The sequence below is a fragment of the Xyrauchen texanus genome, chromosome 3 (assembly GCF_025860055.1).
Source record: "Xyrauchen texanus isolate HMW12.3.18 chromosome 3, RBS_HiC_50CHRs, whole genome shotgun sequence".
NCBI classification, from domain to species: Eukaryota; Metazoa; Chordata; class Actinopteri; order Cypriniformes; family Catostomidae; genus Xyrauchen; species Xyrauchen texanus.
In genome coordinates, this window is record NC_068278.1 from 20,402,138 (window position 1) to 20,415,698 (window position 13,561).

The 13,561-nt window shown below is 37.0% G+C and overlaps 1 protein-coding gene across 1 annotated transcript in view; it reads left to right on the forward strand.

Annotated features, from left to right (window-relative positions):
* ccdc180 (coiled-coil domain containing 180) overlaps positions 1–13,561 on the forward strand; it is a 21,228-nt gene continuing 7,667 nt past the window's right edge. Inside the window, exons 1-26 of the mRNA XM_052099171.1 lie at positions 1–84; positions 268–398; positions 470–558; positions 2,722–2,831; positions 2,999–3,127; positions 3,239–3,349; positions 3,437–3,532; positions 3,607–3,770; positions 3,857–3,976; positions 4,077–4,160; positions 4,294–4,378; positions 4,470–4,589; positions 4,779–4,952; positions 5,697–5,812; positions 5,965–6,091; positions 6,186–6,228; positions 7,099–7,220; positions 7,294–7,481; positions 8,678–8,853; positions 8,967–9,147; positions 9,377–9,523; positions 9,625–9,769; positions 9,903–10,019; positions 10,125–10,223; positions 10,770–10,856; positions 10,970–11,157. Coding sequence (XP_051955131.1) covers positions 25–84; positions 268–398; positions 470–558; positions 2,722–2,831; positions 2,999–3,127; positions 3,239–3,349; positions 3,437–3,532; positions 3,607–3,770; positions 3,857–3,976; positions 4,077–4,160; positions 4,294–4,378; positions 4,470–4,589; positions 4,779–4,952; positions 5,697–5,812; positions 5,965–6,091; positions 6,186–6,228; positions 7,099–7,220; positions 7,294–7,481; positions 8,678–8,853; positions 8,967–9,147; positions 9,377–9,523; positions 9,625–9,769; positions 9,903–10,019; positions 10,125–10,223; positions 10,770–10,856; positions 10,970–11,157 — 3,209 coding nt within the window. The 5' untranslated portion in view covers positions 1–24. The remainder of the gene's footprint in view (positions 85–267; positions 399–469; positions 559–2,721; positions 2,832–2,998; positions 3,128–3,238; positions 3,350–3,436; positions 3,533–3,606; positions 3,771–3,856; positions 3,977–4,076; positions 4,161–4,293; positions 4,379–4,469; positions 4,590–4,778; positions 4,953–5,696; positions 5,813–5,964; positions 6,092–6,185; positions 6,229–7,098; positions 7,221–7,293; positions 7,482–8,677; positions 8,854–8,966; positions 9,148–9,376; positions 9,524–9,624; positions 9,770–9,902; positions 10,020–10,124; positions 10,224–10,769; positions 10,857–10,969; positions 11,158–13,561) is intronic.

A 13,561-nucleotide genomic window follows, 5' to 3' on the forward strand; every position in this document is an offset into this window, starting at 1 on the left:
ATAGGTTATTATTATAAAGCTACAATGGCTGGGACGCGTGTGGTTCCCAGTGGAAAAGTTTACCGGCAAATGTTTGACGCCCAGGTAATAGGCTAACGTTAACTTTTATCATGTTGTCATCCGAATGACGAATATCTTTTGCACATTTATGAAATCAGTAAGTTTTACTTGTAATGTTACGCATGATCGTCAGGGTTCAAAGACGATTACTGTATTTCTCAGTGTGGCGAGTCCGCTTGTTGATTCGTGCAGTATTTTTGTGATCAGGTTCAGTTGTCTCTGGCTCTTTATGACTCTCGGCGGAAGCGTGTGTCAGATGAGAGTGTGTGCTTGCTCCGTGGAGAAGCTGCTGACTCTGGATCACAGCAGCTGAACGGAGCCATCAACATCTCCACACGGTACAAAAGGGAATTACTATAGAAATATATTTTACTGTTTTACCTTCAATAAAAGTGACTCTGTTTGATAGGAACCAGCTATTTTCGAACACTAGACGTCCAAAGAGAAATGAGGACCAGGATGATTGTGAGGAGATTTGGGGTCTACCAGACAGTGTTGGTGAGCCATCATCTCAGGGATGCATGCCAAGCCTTTTCTTTTCCTTCCTCTTCTTTTCTTTTCTTTCATATAAATTATAAATGATACAATTATTTTTTTTATATTTCATAAAAATAAATGTTTGTTTCATCAATTAACATATTTTAGAATTTTATAAAGCTCTACACTCATGCAAGACTAAAAAAGAACACACACACCAAACATTCGTTCAAAGATAAACCAGGAATTGTCATAAGATGCCTGGCCAAAAAAAAAAAAAAAAGACTTAAGGGTCTATGATTTGATTATTATCGTAGTGATTAATATGTTTTAGCTGGCAACAATTCTTTGAACCCTGAAATCACTGGAATTGTGTTAAGAGTTGTCCAACACATTATTTAAACGTGGAAGGATAGTGGTGACACGTCAGCTTTGCAGAAGAAATGTGGTCGGGAAAAAATCTTGAATGATTGTGATCGGAGACCACTAAAACGCTTTGTGAAACCACATTGTAAAAAATTGACTGTAGAACTCATGGCTATGTTTAATAGTGAAAGTAATAGAATTTCCACTTGCACATTGCAATGAGAACTTGCACAATTGGGACTAAACAGCTGTGTGGCCACAAGAAAGCCACTTGTTCGTGACTTTAATCGGGGGGAAAAAACGATTTTAATTTGCTAGGGAGCATAAAGATTGGTCTGTGGAGCAGTGGAAAAAGGTCATGTGGTCTGATGCGTCCCGATTTACCCTATACCAAAGCGATGGGCATGTCAGGGTAAGAAGGGAAGCTCATGAAGCGATGCACCCGTCAAACATAGTGCCCACTGTACAAGCCTCTGGAGGCAGTGTTATGATCTGGGGTTGCTTCAGTTGGTCAGGTCAAGGCTCAGCAGCATTATGCAGCAATACAATGAAGTCAGCTGACTACCTGAATGTACTGAATGACCAGGTTATCCCATTAATGGATTTTTTATTCCCTTACGGCACGGGCATATTCCAGGATGACAATACCAAGATTCATCAGGCTCAGATTGTGAGTTGTTCAGAGAGCATGAGGAATCATTTTCACGCATGAATTGGCCACCACAGAGTCTGATCTTAACCCCATTGAAAGACTTTGGATATGCTGGAGAAGACTTTTCAGAGTGGTTCCACTCTCCCGTCATCAATACAAGATATCTGCCAAAAATTTATCCAACTCTGGATGGAAATAAATGTTATGACATTACATACTGTAAGGTTGTCGAAACAATGCCATGACAAATGCACTTCGTAATCAAAGCTAAAGGCGTTCTAACAAAATATTATTGTATGCAACTTTTGTTTTTGGCCAGGCAGTGTATTTACCAAGACAAACAACTTTTCTGATAGAAAACATGAGTAACAGTCTAAGGATGGGCAAGGAGGAGGCGGGAACAGGCTGAACAATAAACATAAACTTTAATGATATAAATTAACTTAAAACAACATAGAAATATAAGGACACAGACACACATGCACATGTCTCTCTCTCTCTTGAACTGGCGTCTCCAGCTACCCCTTATCTCGCTCTCCCGCTGATCAGCTGATTCAAGGTACTCCATCTTGGCCCGGCCATGCCCGCCTCCTCGTCACACTCCTCCCCGCCTAATTCAGGTGCCACCGGTCTGACTAATCCACACCCCCCCCCCCTACAGGAGCGAGAACCAAACATTATAACGACCACGAGGAGGTTACCCCATGTGACTCTTCCCTCCTTAGCAACTGGGCCAATTTGGTTGCTTAGGAGACCTGGCTGGATTCACTCAGCATGCCCTGGATTCGAACTCACAAATTCAGGGGTGGTAGTCAGCATCAATACTCGCTGAGCTACAAAGCCCCCCTTGATTAAAATTTTGACCAACCGATTTGGACATTTCAGTCTTTCCCCATTCAAGTAGCTAGAAGCTGCACTTTCAGGACTGAAAATGGCCTACCGGGACCATTCAAAAGATGTCTATCGGTGGACTGACATGCTAGAAAGACTTTGGTTTGATGGACATAATAGCTTTATTAAATTTTTAAAACACAATAAAATATTTAAAGTTAATGTTATAAATTAAAGGGAAGCCATGTCTAAAAACAAGACTGCATTGTAATGTATTCCCAAAAGTTAACCTATTGTGATTTATGATGACAGTAAGTGCCATGTTGTGTCCATAGTTCCAGAGAAAAACAACTCTGACATCATTAATCGCCTTATGGAGAAAAGGGGAAGGGATCACAATGAAGCTGTTTCTCTGTTGCAAAGAGACCTCTCCAGCCTCAGTGTGGTAAACACACATGCCAGATACTACATGAAGTGCCTACAATATGCATATAAATATTTATGTAAAGCCCAATCCAATCATATGTACAAATCAGTTTGTTATCACTATTATACTGATAAGCTCTCTCAAAGGTGTCTGATATTGTCTTTTACACTTGTTTTCTGCATTAGGGTTTTGAACCGTTGTTTAGACAGACAGGAGAGGATGTCCTGCTCAGATTGTCAGAGAATGATGACAGTATTGATAGACTTATGCAGAGAATTGAAAATGTCTCAGATTTGACCACACACAGTTATCAGGTGAGGACCAGTTAATCATTTAAATTGCTCAGAAATTTAAGCATACACTGTTGCAAGTAAACAAGCTTAAGATCACTGAGGTGTGATTTACATGTTTATATCCCTTAATAGGACATGCATGAGATCTGGGATCAAGTCTACCATGAATCCGCCTTGAAGAGAATATGGATAAAAGAGCTAGATGAGATATATACTAAATATGAATCTGAGAGAAAAGCGATGGTATGTGGTCAGTGTCATGATTATGTAAAGCACATGCTCCCACAGTCAATATATTAGTGTGATGTGTATTTGTTCCACTCTTTCTAGATTTCAGCATTACTGAAAAAGTACACCACAAAACTAGAGAAAATCAGTTATTTGATGCCATGTGATGTCCACAGACTGATTGATAATGAAGCCATGGTAGTATATTTATTTTAGAATATAGACACTGAATTTAGCTGAACAAATTAATCAAAAGCTCACATTCTCCACAGATGATAAACCAAGCTCTGTTGGCAAATCGGCGTGCTTTGGCTAAACTGTGTTTGAATTTGATGGAGAAAAATTTGCAGACGGAGGTTTCCCAAAGGTTGAGATGGGAGGATAAGCTTCAGGACTGGAAAAGAATAAAACGTCTTGATGCAGTCAACCGTTTTGAGTATGTCTGATTTTAAAAAGTGAAAAATATCATGCTAAAAATAAGTAAAAAATGGGAAATTGATTACACGTTTATTCTACCTGCAGAGACTTTATGAACAGTCCATGTATCCAAAACCCTAAAAATGTTCAAGATACTCTGAACACACTGAAATCAGACCAGAAAACACTTAGTGAGCAACGCATCCAACTACTAGGGACTCTTAGGTGAGAAACCATACACCAGTTATTCTAGTCTTGAACTCTTTTCTCAGTGAATGTTAGTTCTTAATACTCTTTTTACTCACATTTGCTCCCCCATATCAAGTGACTTGACACCTCCAAGAATCTCAAAGTCATCTGTTGCAGAGTGGTATTCATCTCTTTCAGTCATCAATGAGCAAATAGGTGAGCAAATGCTGTGAAAAGCTGATGCTCTTCTCATTCAAACACAGTAGCATTCATTTCAGTAATACAATACAATTATGCATGCTCCGTTATTGCATTTTTATGAATTCCTTGCTGTATTCCTTTTCTTTAGATAGTATTTATGTCAACACAATGCCAATACTGCACAAAAACTATGAAGATAACTGGCAGGACTGTTTGGCAGAGGTTGAGCACTTCAAGGTGAAATATATATTGTGCTTTATCATGTCAGACTCTGGATTAACAAATCACAACAGAAATACTAGAATAATCTCCATTCTCTTACACACAGACAGAGGTTTCCACATACGGATTCACTTCAGACGAGATAAAGAATATTGTCAACATGGAGATATTACCTCTCATTGGCCAGTGCCAGTTACGTACAGAGGACTATTTGGCAAAAGTTGATGTAAGTTTTGTTTCAGTTATGTTTTTTTCAGTTAAAATATCTGGAATTAGATGAAAATGTATCTCTACATCTTCTTTCAAGGAAAATAACCCAGTAACTTCAAAATGTAGGATGTACTGCATCTTCAGATGATTTTTATCGATTTATGTCGAACTCTTTTGTCATATTGTGTATTTGACCTTTTTACAGAAAGCTTTTGAGAGTTTGGCCAAAACTGCAACTCATGAGAGCAAATGCTTATTCAAGTTTTTACATGGGGCTGCTCAAGTATGGGAGATCCACTGTGCAGGTCTACTGAACCGAGAACAGCAGCTACATCATTTACTAGAGGCCATTAGCGAAGTCCACGACCAAGAGAACCAGGCAAGATTGTCTTAAAGGGATAGTTCATCCAAAAAAGAAAATTCTCTCATCATTTACTCATCCTCATGCAATCCCAGATGTGTAGGACTTTCTTCTGCAGTAAACAAATTAAGATTTTTTTTAGAAGAATATTTCAGCTCTGTAGGTCCTTTTAATGCAATTGAATGGTGGCCAGAAATTTTAAGTTCCAAAAATGACATAAAGGCAGCATTAAAGTAATCCATATTACTCCAGTGGTTTAATATACATCTTTCACTTTCAGAATGTAAAATATTTTTAAAGTGAAAGTGGTGATTTATAGCAATAAAGGTCTTAAATATCCATTTCTCACCAACACCTATTATATTTTTTCTGAAGACATGGATTTAACCACTGGAGTCATATGTTTACTTTTATGCTGCCTTTGTGATTTTTGGAAATTTAAAGGTCTGGTCACCATTCATTTGCATTTTATGGACCTACAGAACTGAGATATTCTACTAAAAATCTTCGTTCTGCTGAAGAAAGAAATGTATACACATCTGAGATGGTATGAGGGTGAGTAAATGATGAGAGAATTTTTGGGTGAATTATCCCTTTAACGGTTTTATGCAGTACTTAAAAAGTTTCAAAAACATTCCAGATGTGTTCATGTTATAGCCGTAGTCTCAATCATATTATTTGTAGAACTTGTGTTTTTTACTATTTCAATCCTCAAAATGTTTGTTGAGTATGAATATGAGCCTTCTCTTTCTCACATGGCAGAGCAAAGAGGCAGAGCTGGATATGATGATGGACAAACTCAGACAGGAAAGCTCAGAGGAAGCTCTGAAAGCCTCTTTAGAGAAGATACTAACCTATTTGGAAGAGTTTAAGAATGGGTAACAACACACATTATTTTTTATATTTCTTTACATTTTATAACTCTTTAGTGGATCATGTTGTCCATTTCTCCACACAATAATGAAATAAATATTAGTAATGTTTTGCATAAATGCTTTTGCTGCATTATGCCCTGTTTGTGATCTTTAAGGTATTTGAACATCTATAAGGAGGAAGTTGAAACAGTGGAGAATTACCCCTTTACACTCCTGCAGGAATTACAAGCTTACAGCCTTTCTGTTAGCCAATTTTTTAATGTCAAAGAGGTTTATGGACAGGTACTGTACATATTCAACATCTCAATTTGTGGGAGAATACTCAGTCAGTATAAGACAAGCACTGTTAAAGTTACTCTCTAATCTTTTGCCACAGGACTTTGGGGAATTTTGCACTCTTTATCCTTCCCTCAAACTTGGTAAGATCAGAGCTAATCTTTTTCCACTATTTTTATTGTTCTGTTGCCTTATTGCTTAGAGGGATAGTTCACCCAAAAATGAAAATTCTCTCATCATTTGCTCACCCTCATGCCATCATAGATGTGTATGACTTTCTTTCCTCTACTAAGCAAAGATTTTTAGAAAAATATTTCAGCTCTAAAGGTCTATACAATATAAGTGAAAGGGTGACCAGACATTTGACACTCCAAAAAGCACATAAAAGCAGCTTTGGCCATTTCTGGTCATTTTGGCGCACAAGGCGAGATTGCTCATTAGAACCCTGGAGAGCAATCTCATCCTGTTGGTCCATGGTCTGGTCTGGTCTGCGACCGCATAATTCACCAATGCCTAGAAATGGCCTTGAAGGCAGCATAAAAGTAATCCATAAGACACCTGAGGTTTAATATGCAACCCTTTTGTGTGAGAAACAGATCAATATTTAAATATGTCTTTATAAATCTCCACTTTCAAAGTCTGAAAGTGAAGGTAAAAGTGGAGATTTATAGTAAAAAAGGACTTATATATTGATCTATGTCTCTCCCACACCTATCATATTACTTCTGAAGACATAGATTTAGCCACTGGAGTCATATGGATTACATTTATGCTGCCTTAATGTGGACCTGAACTGGAATTGGACCTTCAAAGTTCTAGCCACCATTCACTTGCATTGTATGGACCTACAGAGCTGAAATATTCATCTAAAAATTTGTTACGTTTATTTGTGTTCTGCAGAAGAAAGTCAAACACATCTTGGATGGCATGAAAGTGAGTAAAATATGGGAGAATTTTCATTTTTGTGTGAACTTTCCCTCTAACTAATTCTATTTATTTTGGCATTCACTCAGGTCAAAACATGACAGTCATTAAGAACGAAAGATTGAGCAAAGAAATTGAGATGAATAGAGCTGTTCAAATTGCACATTTCAACAATCTAGAAAGCTCAGCATTCACCTCATCCTGTACAATGGTAATGAAGACACATACTTGCCCTCTGGTTGATTTGGTGTCTGTCTAAATACTATCATTTCCTTTTTTTCTAGGATGACCAAGATTGGAAACCTCATGCGTTTTCAGACTGTCAAACCAAAGAGACTCTCACTACTGCAAAAGGAAATGTGTACAACTGCAATGGCTTTCATACTACATGTGATGAGTATCAGGAGACGAGTCTTGTGGAAATGGAACTGGTTTTGTACCCAAAGGCTCTCGTTGTTGAATTGCTAAAGGAGTAAGTGAATACAGAAATACTAGAAACAGTATGAGTAAATTCATATATCAGAATCAGACAACATTAAGATACAGCCTATTTAAAGATTACGGAAGCTCTGCATCATGTTTTGCATTTTAGCAATGATGTCTTGTGTTTGTAAATGGATGGCTAGGCCTGATAAATATATGAGGTTTACATGTATTCTCAAATGTTAACATTCTAAGATGATGATAAACTCGAGTCATGAAAATTAAAATTAAAAATTCCATGTTCTGTAACTTCTGCAAGTTTTCCTTACTTTGTTGTTTAATTTAATATAGTTGAATCTGCAATGTTTTGTTCCTATTTAAAAAATAAATAAAAATGTATATATTTATATATATTTTCTGTATACACCGATGAGCCAAAAAATTATGACCACCTGCCTAATATGCTGTTGGTCCTCAGTGTGCCACCAAAACATGGACTTTACAAAACCCTTGAAGGTGTCATGTGGTATCTGGCACCAAGACATTAGCAGCAGATCCTATTAGTTGCAAGGTGGAGTCGCTGTGGATCGGATTTGTTGGTCCAGCACATCCCACAGATGCTCAATCGGATTGAGATCTGGGGAATTTGAAGGGCAACATCTTGAACTCTTCATCATATTCCTCAAACCCCTCCTGAACAATATGTGCAGTGTGGAAGGGCGCATTATCATTGCTGAAAGACACCACTCCCATCAGGGAATACCACTGCCATGAAGGGGTGTACCTTGTCTGCAAGGATGTTTAGGTAGGTGGCAAGTGTCAAATTGACATCCACATGAATGGCCAGACCCCTGGATTTCCAGCAGAACATTGCCCAGACATCACACTCCCTCCACCGGTTCATCCAGTTAGCGGCAGTTCTGTGGACAGAAATGCCTTATTGATGAGAGATGTGAACGGAGAATGGCCAGACTGATTCTAACTGTCATAGTCTATGGTAACTCAGATAACCACTTTGTACAATTGTGGAGAGAAGCATATCATCTCAGAATACTATTCTGAGATGTGGGTTGGTGCTGTTTTGGCAGCATGAGGGGGACCTACACAATAGTAGGCAGGTGGTTTTAATGTTGTGGCTAATCGGTGTGTGTGTGTGTGTGTGTATATATATATATATATATATATATACAGTATACTGTATATACAATATATATAAATTTGCCATGTTGGTTTGCCCCATCACAGTGTGAGACAAAGGTTTTTCAACCATCTGGAAGAGAGATTTCATGTTATTCTAACCAACACTATGACAGTTATGGAGGCAGAGAAGGAAAGACTAAAAGCTGAGCTGGATCTTCGTATCCAGCTTCACCAGTCTCGTGCCAAAAGAATTGAAATGGACGTTCACAATGTCAGAGCAGGTTTGTCTCCTCGTTACATCCTTATTCATTTATGAATTTACATGTCGAAGAGTAAAATCTAAGGCAGTTTGTTTCAATCTGACACTGAGGAACTCTCTTCATTACTTGGGCAGCTGAACTGGAGCTTCATCGCGATCGTGTGGAACTACACTGCAAGGGTATACAGGATGTCCTGGGAGATTGCCGGACAGACTTACAAGAGTTACAGATCCAACAAAATAAGCTGATTGAAGACTTTCAAAAGCAAATCTACAGTACAGAGGATACTTTAACCCTTGCCACAAAATCTGAAACGTAAATGTTTTTTTAGTTCCAAAATGATAGACTGTGTAATGTGTGTACATGGGTGAATGAAATTGTGTTTCTCAACAGATCTTGGTGCTAACTTTTTATGCTAACTTAACTTTTCTTGCATGCAAAACTATATAATTTTACAAGACTATACAAATATGTGTAGTGATAGTGTTTCTCTATGTTGATGCTCTATAAAGAATCTACCTATTCTGGCCATTTGTATTCACAGGATAGGTAAACTATGTGCCTCACTGAAAGCCAACCTGGATAAGAACACCAATGTCATCCAGGCATTACAGAGAGACTTCAGACAAAATATGGAGTTCAAAATGGAGAGCCTGAGGAAAGCAAATTCTAAGACAATGAGATCTTTCAAGTAAGTTTTGGTTATTCTCTGTGTAAGTCATGATCCATGGTTACTTTGATTAAAAAATCCAAGAGAACATTCTCATTCACACTTACTCTCTGCTCCACAAGATTGTTTTCTGAGGGGGGGAATTTTACACCCCAAGAAATTGAGGTCTTTCAGTCACATCTGGAAAAAATTGACAAGCGCATTGATTCTGCTGAGGGGGCCTTAATACAGGACATGGAAGGAAGAGAATCAAAGTGTCTGGAGCAGGTTTAGATTTTCAGCATCTGAGTGATTCACTATGATCATGCATTAAAAATAAAATCTTGTTTTGACAGGAAGTTGTCACAGTAATAATGATTACTAATCATGCTGAACTGATGGGGGTTTCATTTTTCATCAGGCTAAGGATACACTCAGGAAGTTTGAGGAAAAATTTCATTTTCTCACCTCTGACCTGAAATTTCTTGAAAAAATGCAACAAATCTTTACCAACACACGAATTCAGATCAAAGCAGAGGTATTATCAATGATTCATTTACTCCTATTTCATTTTCTTCGCTCTTTACTCATTCATACTCTGTTGCATCTATGTTTATATCTGCATTTGTATCTCTGTTTACAGGCTTTGAAGAGTAACATGCAGAAAAAGAAGCTTGATAGCATGTTGAGTAATTTAGAGGAAGTGATTGCTGAGTATTGCAAACCCAGTTCTCACAAGAAGGTAAATGCCTTAATATATTATTTGATTTACATACATTGGCATCAAAAGTATTTGGACACTTGAACCTTTTAGGCCACACTTAAAGATATAGTTGACCCAAATATTTTAATTTTCTCATAATGTACTCACTTTCATGCCTTTCCAAAATATCTCAGCTCTGTTGGTCCATACAATGCAAGTGAATGGTAAGCAGACATTTGAAGCTCCACAAATGACATAAAGGCAGCATAAAAGTAATCAATACAGCTCAGTTCAATCAATAGAACTAAAAAAAACAGTTCAATATTTTAAGAATTTTAAAGAAATTATAAATATCCACTCTTCTGAATATTTTTGACTTAAGTTGTGCAGTATATAATTTCAAACCTAACAAACTTCTTCTGTTTTGCTTGAAATAAATGCTATATATTATTTTATCTAATGTAATAGCATTTTATACATTAAGTGTGCCTAAATGTGTCCAAATACATTTTGGGGCTTTTGTATGTAGAATCTGTGCATATCATTATAACTGTTGTGTTCTGCATTCTGCTATTTGTATTGTAGATTGTAACCATAGATGAGATTACCAGTTTAACAACTTCTCTGATGGAGGAACAAAAGAAGAGGTGTCAGTATCTTGACTGCTTTCTGGTAAACCTTTCCACATTATAATACTACAGGAATATTTCAATTAAATTGGTATAAGCTGAGATATCATTGCGATGATAATGATAACGGTGTTCTTATTTATAAAAAATTTCTAGGACACATCTATGGCTCACCACTCGCCACAGGTTCCACTTCAGGGGGCTTTTGCGGTTGCAGCTCGCCCCAGGTCCCGTAAACAGCATAAAACAGGCAGTCCAGATAGAGAAGGCCTGCTCCAGCCTAGCCGCATTGGGGTGTCCTTCCTGGATGATGTGGCTGTAGGGGTTATCAAAGGTTTACTCAAGTTAGTGTCCCTATACTGTATTTAACATTTTCACTGAGCAAAAAATAAAGGGCAACACAGAACATCTCTAGAAACATTCTTTTCCTTTCTGCTGATGAGAAAGAAAATACAAAAAGCAGATAATTAACCAATATTCAAACACACAGGTTTCTTACCTCCAAATAAGTGTCCCCATAAGTGTCTATGACCATGTTGATCTATTGTTTGTGGCCAGTGTCAAGGGTTTATTCAGTAATAAAATACTATTTGTTGCTCAAGTGGCAAGCACACGTACTACTACATTCTAGTTATTAAAAATATTAATATTATTCTCTTATAATTTACTCACCTTCATGTCCTCCCAGATGTGTATGACTTTCTTTCTTATGCAGAACACAAACAAAGATTCTTAGAAGAATATTTCAGCTCTGTTGGTCCACGCAATGCAAGTGAATGGTGACCAGTACTATGAAGGTTGAAAAGTAATCCATATGACTCCAGTGGTTAAATCCATCTATTTTGAAGTGATATGATACTTTTAATATTTTAAATCTCCACTATAACTTTCACATTCACATTCTTCTCCTTTTGTTTTTGGTGATTCGCATTCTTTGTGCAGATCGCTACCTACTGGCAGGGAGGAGAATATATAGTAAAGACTTGAATACTGATCTATATCTCATCAACACCTATCATATCACTTGCATTATATGGACCTACAGAGCTGAGATATTCTTCTTAAAATGTTTGTAGAAGAAAGTAAGTCATCCAAATTTTGTTCCAAACCCATTTGACTTTCTTTCTCACGCACTCATGAATGCGCAGTGGATGCCAAGATTTTCACTGAAAAAGGACATACACTTCTGAAGGCATACGATTGGTTATTGTAACAAATAACCAGAAGACCTGCAATATGATGCAGTAGCCACACGGACTACTTTTATGATATGTTTAAATCCTTTTTTAAAGTGAGGTACTATCCACTGACATTGTATATACCAGAAAATTCATTTAAACATCTCCCTTTGTATTCCACATATAAAAAGAAAAACATATGGGTTTGGAAAAACATGATGGTGAGTAAATAATGACAAAATTGTCATTTCTGGATGAACTATGCTGGTTGGGGGGTGGATATTTTGTGGTGAATGGTGTTGTTGTTTGTTGTGGATGGGTACTGGGTGGGTGGATTATTTTGTGATGTTATTAGTACTAATTATGTGTTTTTAAGGGCCCTATTTATAAGCCAGGACTTGGCTTCTGGGAGGTCCTTTTCTTTTACAGAATGGTTCTTTAAATCTGTAAACATGAATTTGTTGTGTTCTGTGAATGAATGAATGAAATGAATAAATATATGAATAAACTAACCCTTTAAAAATATTGCAATATAATAAAATTATAATATTTTGGGGAAGCATATAATCTCATTGAAAAAGTTCCTCACATTCATCCATATCATTAGTTCTTCTTTTGTAGGCAGCTCATAGTGGCAATGCCCACTTACAGGAACATAGGACTTCTTTTTTTTTTTTTAAATTCTTTTTTTATTTTGATTTTACAGGTCCATACAATAAAGTCAATGATATTACATGTCAAATTTTTCCTTAAGTCATCTGTAAATGTACATTAATAACTCAGAAACAAAGAAAAGTATTACAGACTCGGAAACCATTACTATAGTAATCAGGGACCCATTAGGCCTTCATTCTACATTACATACACATAACCATTTTTAGACATAGTAAAATCAAAATGAGAACTAAACAAACATGTTGGGGTAAATCTCAATGACTCATAAAGCTCTCTACCGAGGGAAAGTAGAAAAAATAAATAAATAAATAAATAAAACCAAAATCCACTTTAAACAAATGATGGGCGTAATGGAGTAATATACGTTATCCATCTTTCCCATCTTTTCAAAAAAGTTTCCTGTTGCAATCTCAAAGCAAAGGTAATCCTTTCCATCTTGAAAATATCATAGATAATGTCAATCCATTCCTCTACGATAGGTCTTCCAGGTTTTAACCACCTTCTAGTAATTGCTTTTCTACTAGCAGCACTTAGGATCTGAAATAAGTATTTGACATGAGTAGAAACATTTTCTGTTGCTAAGGCCCCTAAATATAAAGACTCAAATTTAAATTGAATATCCGTCTGAAAAATGCTTTGCAAAACTTTATATATCTCCCTCCAAAATGGGATCAGCACTGTACAGGACCAGAAAATGTGAAAATGATTTGCTTCAAGGCACCCACAATGTCGCCAACACGCCGAAGAATTGGTGTAGTGCTTCTTTTGAGTTGGAGTAATGAAAAACCTCACAAGGTTTTTCCAGCAAAACTCTCGCCATAGAGATGAACTGGAAGTTTTCCACTGTATCTTCTCACTGTAAGTTCTCCCAATCTTCTTCCTTTAGAACAAAGTT